Source organism: Aedes aegypti, chromosome 2 (genome assembly GCF_002204515.2).
Source record: "Aedes aegypti strain LVP_AGWG chromosome 2, AaegL5.0 Primary Assembly, whole genome shotgun sequence".
Taxonomy (NCBI): domain Eukaryota; kingdom Metazoa; phylum Arthropoda; class Insecta; order Diptera; family Culicidae; genus Aedes; species Aedes aegypti.
Genome location: NC_035108.1, coordinates 316,696,520 through 316,717,433, shown reverse-complemented (window position 1 = coordinate 316,717,433; position 20,914 = coordinate 316,696,520). Strand labels below are relative to the sequence as shown.

The following is a 20,914-nucleotide window of genomic DNA, read 5'->3' as shown; positions in this document are numbered from 1 at the left end:
GCATTTCTCTCAAATCGTGTTCGTCCATGCGATTTCGGTGAAAAAGTGCAAAGTGGATAATTGAACTGAAGCTATTTACCGAAATACAGTAGTTTTATTGCATTTTTGGTGTACAAGTGTACAAACCATAACAGCTTTCACAAAATTACACTTGGATAATGAGTCTATGTTGCAGGTAAGTTTGAATATCCGCCGTAGTGGAACATTTAAAGTTTGATACGACGAATAGTAGCGCTTACGACGAAGAAGAACAAAACCCTATGAGCTCGGTTTAATTCGATAGTGACGAACTGAAGAACAACTTTTCCGAAAGCACTAGGTTTCAAGATTGAGTTACGAATCTTGAGACATATGGGTTTGAAATATGTGATGCTTTGGATGCTTGATGCTCCAATTTAGCACTATTCCATACTAATACTAACTTGAGGTCCAAACATTTGATGATAACCAGGCGCTTTGTTTAGTTAAGCAGACATGCCACATGTAGCCCTTAATTCCATGAGAAACTAATTCAATGAGCTCCATTTTCCGAGCTTGCGACATCACACAGTAAAATTTTCAACTAACCAATGTGTTATATAGTAGTCCCGGTTGCAAATTTTCACTGAAGAATGTATCATTTTATTGTAAAACTGTTTATAAGATATAAGCGTCCGAAGCTTCAAAAATACGTTGTTCTTGGACCTTTTATCATAATAAACCTTTCCTGCGATGGAGCATTCCCCTTTTAAATTATCTTATATGTTTTAGTAAAACTCAACTAAATTGTCTTTCCAAAACTGTAGAACAATCGAAAATTCGTTTAAATTTCGCCAAGTCATCGCGATTTGAATTTGGGGTCAATATGACCCCAAGGCACAGACTAGTAATATATTTATGAAACTTACTCTCCAAAAATACTCTTCAAGATAATTGAAAAAGAAATCCATGCGAAAATAAAATACTTGAAACTTGAAACAGTTCTTCAAAGGGCTCTGGGGTCATATTGATCCCAAAAGACAGACAAAAGCGTTAAATGACAGCAAAAAAAGTTTTTCTGTCCTATGTTTCACATATTCATGATAACTTCAAAAGGATTACGGACTTAAAAAAATATCAAATATGTTCATTCAACAATTCAATAAGCAGCAACAAGTTCTCCATGAAAAGGGGCTAACAAATTGGGCCAGATAGAGAGAACGAGTGAAACATCGACCATTTACTAATCTGTCGATTAACGACTTTGTGGAAAGCATAAGAGCAACACCCCCATACGGCAAAATGATGAATTACGATACGCACTGTAAATGCAGGCGAAGCACTGTTCTGTGTACACTCTTGAAAATAATGGAAATTATTGTGGACATAATTCTCGATATGACTGAATGACACATGATGTAAGTGATGGAACGACACAAAAACGTAATTCATGTAATTTGGCTCGCTTCTTTTATATGCATCGGAAAGACGTAAAATCACATGATTTTTTGGGAGTGTGTAAATATCCAATTAGGTGTAATTTCTCACTTCAGCTTCGATCGGCTCATAACAAATTGCATAATCGAATATTTTCTTACTGTTGAAACGAAAGAGATGTCTTGTCTCAACATTCTCACATGGACTACATCTTCAGAAAGGGACGAATGCCCGAAAGTTTATATTATCGAAAAACATTACATTTTTCGAATAAATATTGCAGAATTATTTTTTGTTTAACTCTTTCAGAATAATTCAGTGGCCCTAAAAAGGGCCGTTTGTTTTGATAGATGTTGTCCGATATTCGAAGGGGTGGATTTACTTTGAGCTGGTGTACTTGGTGACGGCCTTGGTACCCTCGGAGACGGCATGCTTGGCCAATTCTCCCGGCAACAGCAAACGAACAGCGGTTTGAATTTCACGAGACGTTATCGTCGAACGCTTGTTGTAATGAGCCAAACGGGAAGCCTCAGCAGCGATCCGCTCGAAGATGTCGTTGACGAAGCTGTTCATGATGCTCATGGCCTTCGATGAAACTCCGGTGTCCGGGTGGACCTGTTTCAGCACCTTGTAAATATAGATGGCGTAGCTTTCCTTGCGGCGTACCTTCTTTTTCTTATCTCCCTTGACGACGCTCTTCTGAGCCTTGCCGGACTTTTTCGCAGCTTTTTCACTTGTTTTCGGTGCCATTTTCAAATGACTGTTGTTCACACTGATAGCGATAAACTAATGATTCAGTTCAATTTATGACACTGTCTTTTATACTTCTAGAGTAGCAGCGGAGGCTCATCCCATTTGCTGTACCACATGTACAACGGTATTCAGACAAGGGGTGTTCGTATACTCTGCAGTACAATGCAGGTATAAAAGAGCAGCTTATGTCGGTATGGGCATCAGTTGAGTTTCGGCAGTTAATTTAGCAGCATCCGTTTTATCGATATTGACAGTATGTCTAGCCGTGGCAAAGGAAGAAAAGTTGGAACAAAGGCGAAGTCCCGTTCGGGCCGTGCTGGCTTGCAGTTTCCAGTCGGTCGTATTCATCGTCTGCTCAGAAAGGGCAACTATGCCGAGCGCGTTGGTGCCGGTGCTCCCGTTTATCTGGCCGCCGTGATGGAATATCTGGCTGCTGAAGTTCTCGAGTTGGCAGGAAACGCTGCCCGGGATAACAAGAAGTCCAGAATCATCCCACGTCACCTGCAGCTGGCCATTCGGAACGATGAGGAACTAAACAAACTCTTGTCCGGAGTGACCATTGCTCAGGGAGGTGTGCTGCCGAACATCCAGGCCGTGCTGCTACCCAAGAAAACCGAGAAGAAGGCCTAAAATCATCTGTCATTATCGAATATCCACAACAAACCGTCCTTTTCAGGACGACCATACCGATTGAAAAGAGTTTGTTAGGTTAAATTTTCTACAATGCCTTTGTAGGGAAGTAAAGCCAATAATTTTCGGTAAACACGTACCTCATCGTTCATCGTCATCGTTCGGCTGAGCAATAATTGCTAATATACTATCCATAATTATCAAACCAAAAAAAAACTAATGTTTTTCATGTGATTCTATGAAAATCCAGCCATATCAAGGGTTAAATGCCAAGGTTTCATAATGAAATTTGATAATAATGAGAACTTTCACTACAGAAACATTAGTTTTAATACTTGGCGTAAATAAGTAAATAATCGTGCTTCATCAAATTGCAGGACGCTTCGGAAGCCGTACACTTGCATTTTCAACGGTATATATGGTCTAAATTCCGATTTTTTTTCTCTTGGTATCCATAATTATGATGTTTTCTACATTCGTGAAAGTTGACGGAATACAGTCAACTCTCCATAACTCGATATTAAAGGGACCATCGAGTTACAGAACACAAAACCAGTGCTAATGCGATTCAAGGGACCATCGAGGTAGCCATGAAAACCAACTTTTACTATGGTTCTCTTATCGAGTTAGATATCGAGATACGAAATATCGAGTAAGGATAATCGGATAATCCGAATCAACACGGTACTTGGTCCTCTACCTAAATCATTCGAATCTCTATATGATACAAAGGACACAATGTCATAAAGTCAATTAAAACAATGTAATTGGAGACAATGTCCTATTGTCAATGGACACAATAGCACATGTACTCTATTGACCACACAGAAAAGCACATAATTTGCAATCTATTTCTAATTTACTTTCAATTATAATGATCACATGGCAATTTGAGAAACTTTGGAAAAACGATCATTGCTATTTTCAAACTATTTTTATGACGACAATTTATTGAGCAGTTATTAAGAGGCCGATTATAAGCCACTGAGGAAAGGTGGCCGCATCAAAGACCACGATCCACGCACATTTTAAGATAGATCTATGGAGAAAAATTTGTGTGTTACCGTTACATCTCCAAAGTACAGTCAACGCACCCTTATCCGATATTTCGTATCTCGATGTCGAGTTAAAAAACCATACTATAAATCGGTTTTCATACTTATCTCGATGATCCCTAGGATCGCAGTAGCACGGGTTTAGTATTCTGTGACTCGACATCTCCATAACTTGTGATCCCTTCAATATCGAGTAAGGGAGAGTTGACTATAGTTGATAATTCTTATATCCGAAGCGTGGTAAGACATTTCTTTATAAGCATAAGTCATTTTGAATCAATTTTATCAGTATGTGTCGGTCAAACTTTATTTAAATAAAAAGTTTTTGTGCGGTTGTTAGGCAAAGGTAATTTTCAATTTATTAATTTCGTTCTCCTAGTTTTTTTACGATATTTCGGAAATTAGACAAAGACATTTCATTTATTTTCCTAAAGAAAAATTGGTCGCAGTCAATTTCCGCACTTAACACTTTGCCACGTAATTTCTCAAACACAAACCTTTGATCATTGAATTATTGAGCTGGAAACGCTACGGAATGTTTGCTTTCGTACTCGTAAAAAGGCATACAGAAAGCAAAGCGGCCTTTAAGGAAACTATCATTATAATCTAGCACACTTGAATGATTAAAAAACTAAATGCCTAAATTTTCAATAATAACTCTTCAATCTAGAATGTTTTGGTGGCCCTGAAAAGGGCCGTTTTTTTCAAATGTCAGATCTGTACCTTAATCTCAAAATTTAAGCACGTTCTCCGCGAATGCGACGGGCCAGTTGAATGTCTTTTGGCATGATCGTTACGCGCTTAGCATGGATGGCACACAGATTAGTATCTTCGAACAGGCCAACTAGATATGCTTCACTGGCTTCCTGCAGAGCCATGACGGCCGAGCTCTGGAAGCGTAGATCGGTCTTGAAATCCTGGGCGATCTCTCGGACCAGGCGTTGGAATGGTAGCTTGCGGATCAAGAGTTCGGTCGACTTCTGGTAACGACGGATCTCACGCAGGGCGACAGTTCCCGGCCGGTAGCGATGGGGCTTCTTTACTCCTCCGGTGGCTGGAGCGCTCTTACGAGCGGCTTTGGTGGCCAGCTGTTTACGGGGAGCCTTTCCTCCGGTGGACTTACGAGCGGTCTGCTTGGTACGGGCCATTGCTGGTGCGCGATTTCCTTGATAGTTAACTGAACACGATCGAATAAAGACTGACAATGAACTCCGACACTCGAACAGAACTGCTTTTATAGTCTACCACTGCCTATGAGAGATTGATCAAACAATAGAATCTCTTTACCTACTACAGTATAAAAAAGGATACGTTTCGCCAAATTGGCATTAGTTTCTTTCCGTCTGTTCGAGTCGATACATCGCACGTTAACCTCAACAAGCAAACATGACTGGCCGCGGCAAAGGAGGCAAAGGTCTAGGAAAGGGAGGCGCCAAGCGTCATCGTAAGGTACTGCGTGATAACATCCAGGGTATAACAAAGCCCGCCATTCGTCGTCTGGCCCGCCGTGGTGGTGTCAAGCGTATTTCCGGTCTGATCTACGAGGAAACACGAGGCGTACTGAAGGTGTTTTTGGAAAACGTTATCCGTGATGCCGTCACCTATACGGAACATGCCAAGCGCAAGACAGTCACCGCCATGGATGTGGTTTACGCTCTGAAGCGCCAAGGACGTACACTGTACGGTTTCGGAGGTTAATCATCAATTTGGAGAACCTTTGCCAAGAAAAACAGCCCTTTTCAGGGCTACAATATTGTTTTTACGAAAGAGTTATTGAGTAATAAAATAAGAGGTATTATTTTGTCTACGATTGTTAATGTTAAGATTAGACAATTCGATATCAATTAACTACCAAAAAAATTAGGAATCATGATTATGCAGAATGCGCTGGTATCGACTGAGTATTTTGAAAGTAGGAACTTTAGATATTTCTTGTCCAAAAAAAAAAAAACAAGACCAAAAAGAAACCATACAGCAGCTAAAAGAACAAAAGAATACCAATCAGGAATCAAGAAAATTAAAAATAAACTTACAATAACTAGAAGATGAGAGTTTGGTTTCTCATATTTTCTGAGCATACATCTCTCTAAAAATATGGTGATTGTCCAATGTTTCCTCCTGACTTTTATTACAGACTTCCTTACGAGTTCCTCCAAGAATTTTGTTGAAGGTGAGAAACTTTTAGTCGAATTTATTTAGGAATTGCTAGAAGAGTTCTAATAGATTTCCTAGAATAATCACTGGAGGAATTTTCAAAGTAATTTATGAGGGCAATCGTAATGAATTCTAGACGAAATCTATATGAAAAGAAAAGAATAACTGAAAAAATTGGCGTAGGAATTCTTGCAAGTTTTCGATGAAAAAAACCTAAACAATTTCTTCAAAAGCACTGGAATAAACCTTTGTGGGATAATTACAAAAAATAGGCGAAATAATTAGTGGAACAATAACTGGACGAAGCCCTGGGATAGTCTCTGAGAAAAATATGAGAGTAATCCTTGTGGTAGTAGCGATGGAGTGGTCGAGGCTTTTAGTCTCCGGAAATATCATTACTAGTAAAAAATCCGGGATCTTGTTCTCGATGAATATCAAAATTGAAGAACCTACGGAATAGTTCTGAAGAACCTATATTTTTTACCTAAAAAAATTAAACCGCGATAACTTTTTTGTTTCTTGATATTTTAGCATATATGTTTTTTTTCACAAGTTCTCACAAACCTCTTCTAGTTTTAGAATCTGTGTCAAAATTGATCATTGGTCATCTGGAGATGTTCCAAAACTCCTTGGGGGAACGCCATGGATACTCGTCATCGGAATATCTTCAAAACCAGATCACCAATGATTAATATCGACACGGATTCATAAGCTATAAAAGTTTTTCGAGAACTTGTTAAAAAATGATGCAAAAATATTGAGAAAAAATTATCGCGATTTGAATATTTTTTAAAATAAAAAATGAAGCTGCTGGTTGAAGGGTTAAACATTTTAACAGCGAAAATGTTACAAAGCGAGGATACAAATATTTTCAACCTTCAACTCTTCATCGATACTGAATTTGTAGTCCTGAAAAGGACTGTTTTTTCGTAACGGTCTTGTGTTTCACACTGCAGTGGCGTCGATTCGAGGCTTACTTTTTAGCGGCGACTTTCTTCGAGGCGGCTTTTTTGGCCGGAGCGATTTTCTTCGGCTTCGGGGTTTTCGGCTTCGTGGCAGCAGCGGCCTTCGATGGTTTGGTAGACTTCTGCTTGGAAGGAGCAGCCTTCTTCGCAGTGCCAGTCTTCACAGCTGTGGCTTTCTTCACACCCGTCGCTTTTTTGGTGGCCGGTTTCTTGACCTTCTTATTGCCCACAGCTTTTTTGACAGCCTCCTTCTTCTCACTGACAGCCTTTTTAGGCTTTTTCTCAACGGACGCCTTTTTCTTGTCCACCAGCTTGAAGGATCCAGTCGCACCGGTTCCCTTGGTCTGGATTAGAGTTCCCTTCTCGACGCCAGTTTTCAGAGCCCTTCGGATGAAGGTGTACAACCTGATCACGTCGCAATCGTAATTGGCACCGATGTACTTTTTAACAGCCTGCAGAGAAGATCCTTTACGTTCCTTTAAGTTGCTGAGAGCGGCAATGACCATTTCGTTCACTGGTGGATGAGTCGGTTGCTTCTTCAGCTTGTTAGCGTCTTTCTCAGCGACTTTGGACTTTTTAGGCGCTTTTACTGCTGGAGCCACGGCGGCAACTTCGACGGCGGTTTCAGTCATCTTGATTCTCACTAGTTGGAAATTGTTCTACACGTCAAATCAAACGAATGAGCGTAGTACAATTGGATCATCCAGTTTATATATTGATGTCTGTGTTAGGGAACGAAGTTTGTTCGGCAAAATTAAGCGAATCAAATTTGTTATGTCTTATAAAAATCTTATTGATACATTATTAATGCAAATAATTTAATTTCTTAATTATAAAATACATTTAATGATATTCTAACACGTGTTTGTTTACTAATCTAAAGCCCTTGATGAAAATAGTAATCAAAATTTGTATCAAACTACTGGCTAGCATGAATCTTCAATCATTCTTCCCGAACTGTGTGTCTTAAAACGCTCCAAATAAAACATCAAAATAATTCGTATTGTAAGACAATCGGTTAAAATGAATGATAAAAAATATTTATATAAAGCATAAATACATATTGTGATATCTATCTCTCGCTCTTCGTAAAAAGACTCTGAAACAAAAAACTTTCAACACAGTTCATAGCAAGGCTCAACTGTTCTATCTTGATTTACTTTAAAATGTACAAAATAGACGGGAATCAACTCTAAAAATGCTACCTTTCAGTGCTGATTAAGATGATGATGAATCGAAGAGATGAAGATGGAGATGAAGCCTAAATTGTTCAAGGACACATCTCTGGTAGATTGCGCTGAAACATGGATCAATTTGTTACTGGCTGGTAGTGACAAATCGATCAAATTTTCAACGTGACCCGTTGATCGTGAAAATTCCAGTTCGTAGCGACGGATTAGAATTGGTTCGGTCGAGGATTATTTTTATTTTATGTGAGAAATTGGCTCGACTCTTCACCGCCTAGAGTTTTTTTTTTATTTATACTCGCATATAAAAATGGGCATTCGACAGAGTATTTTCTGAAAAAATATGTAGAATTGTTTATAGAAGCTGAGAAGCAGGTTCTGTCCCAGCTGTAGCGTAACGCCAGCAAGAAGCATTGATATTCATTACTTCACAATTTTTGCGACGATCATGTGAAGTTTAAATAAAATTGAAAAATCCTTCACCTAAATTTAACCCTTCTGATGCTCATGGTGTTTGTAGAGCACCATCACTTTTCAACGAATACTTATTATTAGTTTATTAGTAACAATTGATTACCAATCAATTACTATTGATTTACAATTTTTTATACGATTTCCATACATTTAGACTATTTCCAACAACTTTTATTCAAGATTATTTTGTTTATAGCATTTTTTCTATATAAACATCCAAAATCGTAGGCAGGAAGGGGATTGAACATTAAAAAAAAAATATCAAAAAAGTCCGTGTGATGTATATCAATAAACGCTCAAGTGAAGATACATCGAAGCCGAACCTCGAATTTTCAAGAGCACAAATCTAGAGAAGCTATAAGGTGATACAATTTGGCCAGTTACGGCAAAATCAAATGGAGGTGGCCAAATTATATACGGGTAACGCTCTGTCCAAAATACATAAAACACCCTAGACATATAAGGGAATCTGGGATAATATGCACTCTTAAGGCATAACAATCCACGGTGGTCTTTTAGTCTATTTGCGAAGTGATTTAGAATTTTTTTGACCAGGGTCTGATAGTAAGTATGCTTAAAATACGGTTTGTCAATAAAAATTCCTCGGAAAATGTCCCATTTTTTTCAGACTATTCATAAAAACCCCAAAAAGTCGTTTTTGCCCCGGGGTGCATATTACTCCAGATACCCTTATATTCTCGTCATAAAAACCTTCTAAATAAGCGCGAAATATCTAGGGTAAAAACTCCCTTATTGGAGGTAGTTCCAATAGTGGAGGTAATGTGTTTTGACATGTTTTGCAGTGTGACATTTTTCTATGATGTACAATGCAAAAATGATACAAGCAATTAATAATATCCATGAAGTTTAATTTTTAGTGTTACCCATATTGGAGGGCCCTATAAGAATTAAATGGATTACTAAAGAAATCATGCTAGAAACATACCTCCACTAAATGAACAGTGTTCCTGTTATTGGTGTAAAGATTCTTGCAGGAAAGCGTGAATTTCATACATTTGAATGATAGAAGGATTTGAACTCTGTCGACAGATACGTTAAAATCCCATATTTCATGATTTCGCCACCCTACTTCAGCTGTTTTCTCTTATGCGCTCCACAAATGATTTATTTGCCTTACCGAAATCTCAGATGCTTGTGGAAACAATACAAATTAATTTTCCGCAAAACATTCGATAGCTCGTGTAGAATAAAACAATACATGCAGAGCTCAACGATCTGAACTCACAAAAAGCTGTATCTATAGGTATTTTTACTTTAGCTATCTAGAGTGAAGCTATTGTGATACAAAACCTATTTTGTTCAGGCTTCTGATCCTCGAATTCATCGACTGCTGAAAAACAACTGTGAACAAAAAATCCATTTGTATACCCATTTTGTGTGTGCAATGCGAGAAAAAATAAATAAGGCAGTGCGTCAAGAAAGCCCGAGCTGTCGTCCGTGTTTTTTTCGGGTCGCGCGCCTATTTTTTTTTTTTTTCTGAGTGCTAGCCGAGCAAACGAGTGAAGCTGAAAGTGGATTGTGGCTGCTCAGTCAAGGATAATGGATCAATTGGTGAGATCGTTTCATGCTACTATTTCTAATCTATAAAATATGTATGTCTGCACATTTAATCGTTACAATGGTGGGATGTAAATATGATGTTTCAACAAACTATGGATGGTTCGTCACTGTGAGTGTCGACACAAACTCTGATTCATGATTTATTTATGTTTAACATTTATTTTTTCAGAACACCTCTTATATACCTTTATTTTTGTAATTAAAAAAACTTTGAATGGTTCGACACTACAAGTGTAGACTTGCGAAAGGTTCACTTTATTCAACAAACTTTGGATGGTTCGCCACTGTAAGTGTCGGCATAAGAATAAGAGTGTTCTATGATGTCCCAACCAATCGAGTTTTTTGTTTCTTTTCAAATGAGTAAAATATAATAACACATGCTTTCGTACTGACAGCTGTAGGAATGTTACATTTAGGTATTTGTTCAACAAACTTTGAATGGTTCGTCACCTCAAGTGTCGGCATAATTTTCCTCTACATAGAAATTATATGAACAATTATATTTACGTATAAGCATGTATATATCTCACAAATCATTGTTTATCATGGTCTAATCGCTTATCAAAGTGAATCCTGTGACCCAACGATCCTCCCCATTAACAAACATCCCTCCCAGTAACCTTTGTGGAGATGCAGAGGCAAACACGGTCTCCAAATAGCAAAGGTTACACACTAACATTCCTTCCCTCAATCCCACCTGACTGCAAGGACGTGGCCGGCGCCGTTATTGACCTTGTATAAAAAGAGGCACTGAATTATGCACACTGAAGAAGATTATGGCCAATCCCAGCTGAACTTCTAGTTGATTCTTTGTGCATTTTCACTGACTTCGGTCAATCACGGAATAGCAACCATTGATATGTGTAGTCAGTCTAAGCTAAGCTAAGCTAAGCTAAGCTAAGCTAAGCTAAGCAATGCGAGAAAAAATAAATAAATTCAAAGTCAGGTTGTACAGTCGAGTCTCCTACAACACGAAGCACCATCCCACGAATTCTATCACAAAAGAAAATGTGAAGGTTGATAATTTAGGGTTCGACCTACTCTACACTAAATGGCTGGTTTAACACAGCAGTAGAACTTTGCTTAACAAGGCATGGCGCTATCTTTCCATTTTGATAAAACGGATTCCTATAACATCCCTTAATATCCGTGCTATCGGAGACTGGTCTGTATTCATAGTGCTTGTTATGACTTGTTATCATAAATCAGGTTCAAATTTTAAAATGGAATGCTCGTTCTTTGAATGGTGAAGAGAACGAGCTGTTTAATTGTATAACTGCTAATAACATGCATATTGTAATTGTTACTGAAACTTTTTTGAAACCTGGATCCAAACTCAAAAGAGATCCAAACTTTTTTGTTTATCGTAATGATCGACTTGAGGGGGCATGTGGGGGAGTTGCAATCATTATTCAACTTTTTTCGTCAATTGAAACTAAAATTTTTTGAACGTTAGGTGTTTCTGTTGAAACATAGCTTGGTAAATATACTTTCATAGCCGTCTATTTGTCATTTCAATGCTCTGAGAAGCAAGTTAATTTGCTCAAAACTGACTTGCGAAAATTGACTCGCAAAATTTTTTTTTTGTATTGCTCCACTTTCAATTATTTTCGACTGAAACACATATGAAACATATATCGATAGTAATCTTGATGTTAACATTTCTTTACAAACAAAACTTGATATTGACAATGCTCTTGAAACTTTAACAAATTCCATTGTTGAAACCAGGGACATCGCAATACGCAAATGTGAAGTAAAACTAAAATTCATGATTATAGACGATGCTCTTAAACTCTTGATCCGTTTTAAAAAAACGTGAGGAGAAGGCAATTTCAACGCACTCGCGATTCTGCTATAAAAATTATATGCCAGGATCTGCAAAAAGAAATTAAAAAAAGATTTTCTCAATTAAGAAACAATAATTTCGAAAATAAAATTTCTCAAGTGTACCCTGACTCTAAGCCCGACATATAAAGAGGAAAACAAATTATTACTAACTAATTGCGAAAAAGCATAAGCATAATCATAAGCATTGATGACCGTACAATTCGTAGATGGATGGACTGGAATAATCAAAATTGTACAGGGAACCAACAGAAGTAGCTTGGGAGTAGCGTACATCTTCAATGTAGGTACAATTTTGAGGATTCCAAACTTTGATATGTCTATAACGGCGCCGGCTACATCCTTACGGTCATCGAGGAAGGGAAGGATTGTTAGGCCCCAAGCACAATGTGAACGGCATGCCCATCTTGATCTACACTTTACTTATCAATTCCATGTTGACTAAATCCTTTTCAACATTGACTTGACAAGTAGAGTGTAGCTCAAGATGGGCTTGCCGTTTTGCCGTTGTACCGTGCTGCCGCTCACATTGTGCTTGGGGCTTTAGTGTGACGTCCATTGCTAGTAGAGACCGAGATCACCTCTGCATCTCCATGGATTTCACAGGAAGGAGTTTTGTCAGTGGGAGGGTCAAAAAGCTACATGATCATGATTCACTTTGGTAAGTGATGCAATTCATGAAGCCTCAGTTAAAAAAACTATTTATCAGTGGGTCGACAATTTTAATGTTGACCTATTCAAAGATTATTTTTAGTAATTGCGAAAAAACAATAAAAATAATATGTACGTGTATCTCAAAATTGAAAAACCAGGAATATGAACCGACAAAATTTCAGAATATGATATACACATCTTATTATGATATAATTTTGTTAGACACTGTTATCCACAGAAAATATTAGAACAAACATAATATGTTATATTTGTTTCGGACTAACAGCAAGTGATTTAAAATTGACTTGTTGCTACTCAATCCCAATTAAAAATGACATGTTTTATGGCAAAACATACATTTTTCTGGATATTGAGCGGAATATCATGTCCTATTCGAATTTTTATATAGTTGATCAAATAACTCGTAACTCATTAAACCTCGAATATAACACAGTATTATGGTTTTGAAACATTGTATCAAAAATTACAACTAGGTTTGATATGTTTTTGTTAGGTTTAAAACACATTTTGTTATATTTATGATACAATTCATATACATTTTTGTTATAATTTTAGTCATTTTAACAACATCCTGCATCAAAATTGTAACAACCTATGTTCGATAAAATCATTATATCATAATGACATAATGTGATATAATTTTGTTATGTAGCCATAGTCGGGTAGTCCAATAGAAAATCAAGTTACTCAAGATTTCGAAAACATTCTCAATCAAAAGAACGTTTTCGTAAATTCTTTGGAGATTGATTTTGAAGAAGTGAGAACTATTATTAAAAAAAATCAAAAATATGCCCCTGCCGATGATGGATTTTTTTCATCCTCACCAAGAAACTTCCAGGAAGTAGCTTACCATTCAAAGTTGATATATTTAACGAATGCTTGCAGTTAGCATATTTACCTGACAAATGGAAAAATTATAAGGTTATACCAATTTTAAAACCAGACAAAAATCCTGCAGAAGCTTCTAGCTATTGTCCAATCAGTTTGCTTACCTCCTTGAGTAAACTTTTTCAAAAGGTCATTTTGAACAGAATGAAGGTCCACATCATCGAAAATTCAATTTTCGGATTTAGGCATGGACATTCGACCACTTATCAACTTTTACGTGAAAAAAATTTGATCCATTCCAATAAATCTGAAGACCATTCTACTGGTCTTGATCTTCTAGACATAGAAAAAGCATTCGACATTGTTTAGCATGAAGACTGGATCGTGAAATTAAAAAAAATTCCAACATACATTGTTAGAATAATCCAAATTTATCTGTCAAATCGTACACTTCAGGTTAATTATCAGAACTCCAAGTCCGAAAGTCTTCCGGTAAGAACTGGTGTTCCTCAAGGCAGCATTTTGGGACCAATATAATACAATATTTTCACATCTGACTTACCTGAGTTACCTCAGGGATGTCGAAAATTTTTGTTTGCGGATGACACAAAACGACGAAATCTGCGTATCATCTGTAGTAGTTTGACAAAAATAAGGATATTTTTTCATCATACTTGCAAAAATAGAATATTTCTCCTAATGCTTCCAAAACTCAACTAATAATAATCCCACATAAACCAAAAGCACTATATTTGAAACCTTCAAGCACAAGGGTTCCAATAAATTGATCAAATAAAGTGAAGTATCTAGGATTAATATCCAATTACCTCAAAACCTTGATCTATTAAATTTCTAAGGAGTTCGTCTACTACAAGAGACCACAGTAAGGGCGATAACACTCCTCCTTGAGGACATCCCTTCGTAGATCTTATAGATATTTGCGCACCTCCTAGATCAGCAGAAATTGTGCGACCCTTGAGCATGGTCATAACCCATTCGATAACACTTTTATCCAAGCCCCTTGCTTCCATGGCTGAACTCATAGAGCTATAGGATGCATTATCGAATGCTCCTTCAATATCGAGAAAAGCAACCACGGCTATTTCTTTGGCTTCAAGAGATTTCTCGATTTTATTTACCAGCGACTGCAGCGCCGTAATGGTAGATTTACCTGAATGATACGCAAATTGGTATTTACAAAGAGGCATTTCTATTAAACTTGTTGACTTGATGAAGTCATCAATTATTTTTTCCATTGTCTTTAAAAGAACAGAGGAAAGGCTTATAGGTCTAAAGGCTTTGGGAGTTGTTTTATCCTTTCTTCCAGCTTTTGGAATGAAGACAACTCGAACCTTTTGCCACGCTTTTGGAATATATGAAAGCGCAACACTTGCTTTGAATATTTCGGTTAAGAGCGGACAAAGCGTCTCTTTTCCTTGTTGCAGTAAGGCTGGGAAAATATCATCTTTCCCGGCAGATTTGAAAGGCTGAAAAGAACTCAATGCCCATTCGACCCTCGAAGGCGTGAAGATTTCACAAGCTTTCTGATAGGCATTTATCGACCATACATGTCTTGCCTCATCTGAGACCTGTTCTTCATCCGAATATGGGATCGATTCAGGGAAATGAGTTCTCATCATTACTTCCAGTGTTTCGGAAGAGTCAACAGTATAACTGCCGTCTTCTTTTTTAAGGCAACCTAGACCATTTGAATGGTCTTTTGAAAGGACTTTGTGCAGCCTTGCAGCTGCAGGAGCGTTGTTGATGGTTTCACATACCCGTCTCCAATCCTTACGTTTGGCGTGCCTTAGTTCTCTGTTGTATTCTGTTAGGGCTTTTTTGTATTCAACCCAATCTAAAGTGATCTTTGCTCTATTGAACAAACGCCTGGATTTCTTCCTCAATCCTGCCAACTTGTCATTCCACCAAGGCACATCCCTGTTAGATGACCTTTGTTGAATAGGACAGCTAGCATGATAAGATGAGACCATTTGGTCAATGATCCCATCAGAGGCATTTTCCAGTTGTGAAACAGTCGTGAACTGTTCACCGTTATACGAATTCTTATTCGTTAAATGAAAACGATAGAGATCCCAATTGGTTTTCTTAGGGTTTCTATAGCTTTCTGTTATTTCTGATCCAGCTTTAAAATCGAACCGGATTTGTTTATGATCTGACAATGATTCTTCATCAGAAACATGCCAGTTCACAATTTTCTCCGATAACAAGTCGCTACAGATCGTGAGATCAAGAACCTCTTGTCGGATAGAGTTTACAAAAGTAGGAGAATCACCTCTATTACATATATCTATGTTGTTAGACGACATGTAGTTTAAAAGATCTTCTCCTCTTTTATTAATATCGGTGCTGCTCCAAATTGTATGATGGGCATTTGCATCGCACCCTATTATAAATTGGGCATTAATTTTCTTACAGTAGTTGACAAAATGAACGACAGAGCATGGAGGCACATCTTCAACATCTCCAGGAAAGTAAGCAGAAGCAATACATACCTCCGTTTTCCCACGGATAGTTGGCACCTCTACTTTGATCGCAACAATGTCTCTACGGATAAATTCTGTGATTGGGACAAATTTTGTGTCCCTATTTACAAGAATAGCCGTCCGGGGTTTGGACTGAGTTTCGTCGTACAAAACTCTACAACTGCTCGAAGGGCAACCAAGTACCCTTCCATTATTTACCCAGGGCTCTTGAATTAGTCCCACATTGATATTTTCCTTGGTGAACCTTCTGCTGAGCACTGCTGATGCGCCCTTTGCATGATGAAGGTTCACCTGGATAATTTTGATTCGATTCATATTACATTAATACATTGATACGAGTGGGATATCAAGCCTCTGATTTGAGGCTAAATATGAGTAGCCGATTATTTCGGAGAAGTACAAGGTCAACTGCGCCATTGCTCCGGGTAGCACAGTAAGGGCATAATACTGTGGAGGGTGCCCTGGTACTCCACAGGCACCGTTCACGGTTAGGTTTCTTTTGACCCCCCTAACCATTCATTCCTAGGCACGGTATGCTTTTAGCCGCATGACACCATGAATTAGGGGCCACCTGTATGATGGACTTATACCACCGGAACAGGCAATCCGTAGTGTTATTTCTAGCCTTGTTGCAATCGGCTACCGACACTACACGGCTATCTAGGCTATTCGAATATAGAAGCTGATATTGAGGATCAACTTCCATTGAGGCCGAATAGCCGGCCATCTTAGTTCGTGGAAAGTTTGATAACACGATTTCCGATCGGTTGCAAACTGCGTTAAACATTACTCTCAAATGGTGTAGGAAAGAGGGGTTAAACGTAAACCCTTCAAAAACTACTACCGTGCCTTTTACCAGAAGGAAAAAGGTAAAGCTTATACAGCCTTCTTTGAATGGAGTTCAAATTCAATTTTCGGAAGAAGTTAAACACCTTGGGGTTACTTTGGATAAGAAATTGAACTGGAACTCTCATCTGAGCAAGGTCATAAGTAAGGGTACTAATGCCCTATGGGTCTGCAATAAAGCCCTAGGAAAAACTTGGGGACTGCGACCTAATATGGTAAACTGGATTTATTCAGCAATAGTCCGACCAAAAATTAGTTATGCTTCACTGGTATGGTGGCCCAAGACAAATGAGGTAACCGCTCAGAAGAAGCTGGCTAAGTTGCAGAGACTTGCTTGTATATCAATGACAGGGGCAATGAAAAGTACACCATCGGTTGCCTTGGATGCCCTTCTTAATATACTGCCTTTGCATCAATTCATTAAACTGCAAGCTGCAAAAAATGCCTTGCAGTTTATTCGTTATAATAAAATACTAGATGGTGATTTGATTGGTCACATGAAAATCATCAAGGAATTCAATTTGAATTCAGATAACAAAACAATAGAAGATTGGATGACAACGAAGACCAACTATGATGTTCCCTTTAAAGTGGTTAAACCAAGCCGCTATACTTGGGATTCTGGTGGGCCAAGTTTACGTGCAGGTTCTATTGTGTTTTATACCGACGGGTCAAAGATGGGCGACAATACCGGAGCTGGAGTTTTCGGCCCTGGTATCAGCAAGGTAATCGCTATGGGGCGCAGTCCCACTGTGTTCCAAGCTGAAATACAAGCCATCATTGACTGTACAAATGTTTGTCTCAAAAGAAACTATAGGTTTGCAAATATCTGTATTTTCTCAGACAGTCAAGCAGCTTTGAATGCTCTAAAGGCATTCACATGTAGATCAAAGTTAGTGTGGGAATGCATTCTTTCTTTGAAGCAATTGGCCAGTAGGAACGAAGTTACATTGTACTGGGTGCCCGGCCATTGTGGAATTGAGGGGAATGAAATCGCCGACAATCTAGCAAGACAGGGTGCAGCTTCGAGCTTTGTCGGCCCTGAACCGTTCTGTGGTATTCCTGAGTGCACTCTCAGGATGAAACTGAAAAATTGGGAAATGTCCATGGTAGAATCCAATTGGAACGCCACGGATACATCCAAGCAAGCGAAAAGATTCATAAAACCCAGTCTAGCTAAAGCCCGGGCTATACTGAATCTTAATAAAGGAAATCTTAGGGTAATAACTGGCCTGATGACCGGTCACTGCCCAAGTAGGTATCATCTTAAAAATATAGGAAAAATACAATCCTCTGAGTGTCGTTTTTGTCAAGCTGAAGACGAAACTGCTGAGCATTTACTCTGCAACTGCGGAGCATTGCTTAATCAAAGAACGTTAACATTTGGAAAAGGGTTATTAGAGCCCTTGGAAATTTGGCAAGGTAGTCCTAATAGGGTAATAGACTTTATAAAACGAGTTGTGCCCAGTTGGGACAGTGTGACACATCAACCAATGTCTATCACATCTCAATTGTGAAAGGATATTTGATGAGCACCAAATAAAATATGGGTCATACCACAATATTCCTAAATAATGGAAGCAGTGGTTAAAAGGCTCTACAGATGAGGGAAAAAAAAAAAATCTAGGATTAATGCTAGATAAAAGTTTAACTTTCAAAAATCACATTGAGGGAATTCAAGCCTAATGTAACAAATATGTAAAATATCTTTATCAACTTATTAATAGAAAATCTAATCTTTGTCTTAAGAACAAGCTTTTGATCTTCAAATAAATTTTCAGGCCAGCCATGTTGTATGGGGTACCAATATGGACTAGTTGTTGTAATACCCGGACGTAGGCTTTGCAGAGAATTCAAAATAAAATTTAGAAAATGATTCTGAAGCTTCCTCCCTGGTATAGTACTAATGAGTTACATAGAATGTCAAATGTTGAAACATTGGAACAAATGTCAAATAAAATAATTAATAATTTCAGACAAAAATCGTTGCAATCTTCTATTGCTACGATTAATGCGTTATATATTTAAGTTAAGTAAATTTAAAACGTTTTTTTCTCTTATAAGCAGGTGAAATTAACTCATCTGTAAAAATCTGAACTGCTACGGCAAATGATATCAATATGTCGATAACAAAATTTTAATAAATGCCTAGATATAATTAATTAGTGTAATGCTTGGAATGATACTAATAAAGAATTTAAAAAAAAGTGAAATTAAATGAATTTTGCATAAAACTAGTGAAATCCACAGCAATTTTCATAATATTGGGTCACAAAATAATGATAGGTATTTTTTCCTTAATGTTTCAAAAAATCTGTTGAAATAAATTTATGGAAATGCTTGGATGATTAATAATTGCAATAATTCTAGTATTTCGTGAAGCCACATGCCAAGTTACATGGTTGTAGTTTTTTTATCTTTATCAACGAGATTGTTAGTTAATGGTGTAATAAAAGGTGAAGTATAGTACTAAATTCGATTTTTTATTTATTTACACACAAGAATTCCAATACATTTCATAAAAAGCTCAAAGATTTATTAACTATTTTGGTTTCCTATAATTTTGTTTTATATTATTTTGCGCACTATTTCAGCAAATGCCCAACTATTTTTTGTGGGATTTTAATTTCGCTATTCCTGCAACGGGATCCCAACGAAGTTCTAATCAGATTTTTTTTTTGCAAATGACTCAAAATCCTTAACATATTCCAAACACCATGATGGTATGATTTTTTAAGGATTCCAGAAAATATTTTGACTGATACATTTTATCACGCTCGATTTAAGCACGGTTTATTTTTCGATTATATCACGCCATGATAATTAGGGTTGGTACACAAATTATGTCACGCTAAATATGAAATTTATCGACCCCGTCGTCTCCTTATCACGCTTTTTGGATGAGTCTTCTAAACAATTTGTAAGGCTTGTTACATAATGCTTGACCACTCCCCTCCCTTTGGAGCGTGACATAATTTGTATACGACCCCTTATATGACTCTTACATTGAACATTCGATGATGATCCTAAATTAATCAATATTTTCATATTTTCCCAGTTTATATGTACTTTTTAGTTGGTTCACTCGTTTTCTACAATATTTTAGTCAGATTTTAATAAAAATTGTATGGCAAGAAAATACTGTTTCATTATATCACGTTTCAATATCACATCAAAATTGTGTGAATTCGTGATATAATTGAGAAATTACTGTATTTGAAAGTTACATGTGAACATCAATTCAATTCAATTTGAATCGCATTTTGAGATCATTCGACTTAGTGGCTATAATTTAGACCAGTATTTCCTTTTTATTAACCCATCCAGAAGGATTTGAAAAGTATTTCAAATACAATTTTCTAGAGAACGCAGAATTTTTCGGAATCTTAAAAGTGGTCGCAAAGGTTGGGAAACATTATCCTATAATATCTAAAATCTCCCTATAGTGTAAATTCACCATCGGTTGGAAACCGCTGATAGAGAGACTGTATTATAGTACGCTATACCTATTGTTTAAAAGATATACCCTATACCTATTGTTAAAAAGAGAGGTCAACTCAAACACAAAGTCTACGCATTTGTAGGTGCAGAACAACGCCAATCAAAAATTGTACATACCAAGCATAATTTTTCAAAACGACGTATCTAACACTCGGAAGGATTCGAGAAAAATGCGTTGCAATATAGGCATAGTCAAGCATTTTAAATCCTGTTTAATTTTTAGATTTTCTATATTGATGTATCTACTAAAAGTTAAAAGAAGAACATTGTTTCTAAACACTATTAAACAATTTGCCGATTTGTTTTGGATTAGATTGATAAATTGATCAAAATTAACAAACAAACCCTTTTGCTTTGTGCTTGCTAAATAATTGGTTTTACTATGAGCGTATGTACGATGTATGTGCTAGCACCAAATATGTTGACAGTTGCAAAACGTACGATGTATGTAGTGAAATGAAAAACACCGAGCAAAGTGCACATAGCATATAATTAAAATTTATTTAAAAAATCAAAAC

General features: G+C 37.3%; 5 protein-coding genes across 5 annotated transcripts; 2 read left to right on the top strand and 3 right to left on the bottom strand.

Moving 5' to 3' along the window:
* Positions 1 to 1,718: 1,718 nt before the first annotated feature.
* Positions 1,719 to 2,203, bottom strand: LOC110676734 (histone H2B-like). Its single transcript, XM_021845749.1, has one exon. The coding sequence runs from the start codon at positions 2,143 to 2,145 to the stop codon at positions 1,774 to 1,776; it is 372 nt and encodes a 123-aa protein (XP_021701441.1). The 5' UTR covers positions 2,146 to 2,203; the 3' UTR covers positions 1,719 to 1,773.
* Positions 2,204 to 2,337: 134 nt separating this feature from the next.
* LOC5578782 (histone H2A) lies at positions 2,338 to 2,830 on the top strand. Its single transcript, XM_001657102.2, has one exon. The coding sequence runs from the start codon at positions 2,404 to 2,406 to the stop codon at positions 2,776 to 2,778; it is 375 nt and encodes a 124-aa protein (XP_001657152.1). The 5' UTR covers positions 2,338 to 2,403; the 3' UTR covers positions 2,779 to 2,830.
* Positions 2,831 to 4,517: 1,687 nt separating this feature from the next.
* LOC5578783 (histone H3) lies at positions 4,518 to 5,059 on the bottom strand. Its single transcript, XM_021845748.1, has one exon. The coding sequence runs from the start codon at positions 4,979 to 4,981 to the stop codon at positions 4,571 to 4,573; it is 411 nt and encodes a 136-aa protein (XP_021701440.1). The 5' UTR covers positions 4,982 to 5,059; the 3' UTR covers positions 4,518 to 4,570.
* Positions 5,060 to 5,155: 96 nt separating this feature from the next.
* Positions 5,156 to 5,584, top strand: LOC110676735 (histone H4). The gene has a single exon (XM_021845750.1). It carries the CDS (start codon positions 5,220 to 5,222, stop codon positions 5,529 to 5,531), a length of 312 nt encoding a protein of 103 aa, XP_021701442.1. The 5' UTR covers positions 5,156 to 5,219; the 3' UTR covers positions 5,532 to 5,584.
* Positions 5,585 to 6,960: 1,376 nt separating this feature from the next.
* On the bottom strand, positions 6,961 to 7,584 carry LOC5578781 (histone H1). Its single transcript, XM_021839602.1, has one exon. It carries the CDS (start codon positions 7,582 to 7,584, stop codon positions 6,961 to 6,963), a length of 624 nt encoding a protein of 207 aa, XP_021695294.1.
* Positions 7,585 to 20,914: the final 13,330 nt, after the last annotated feature.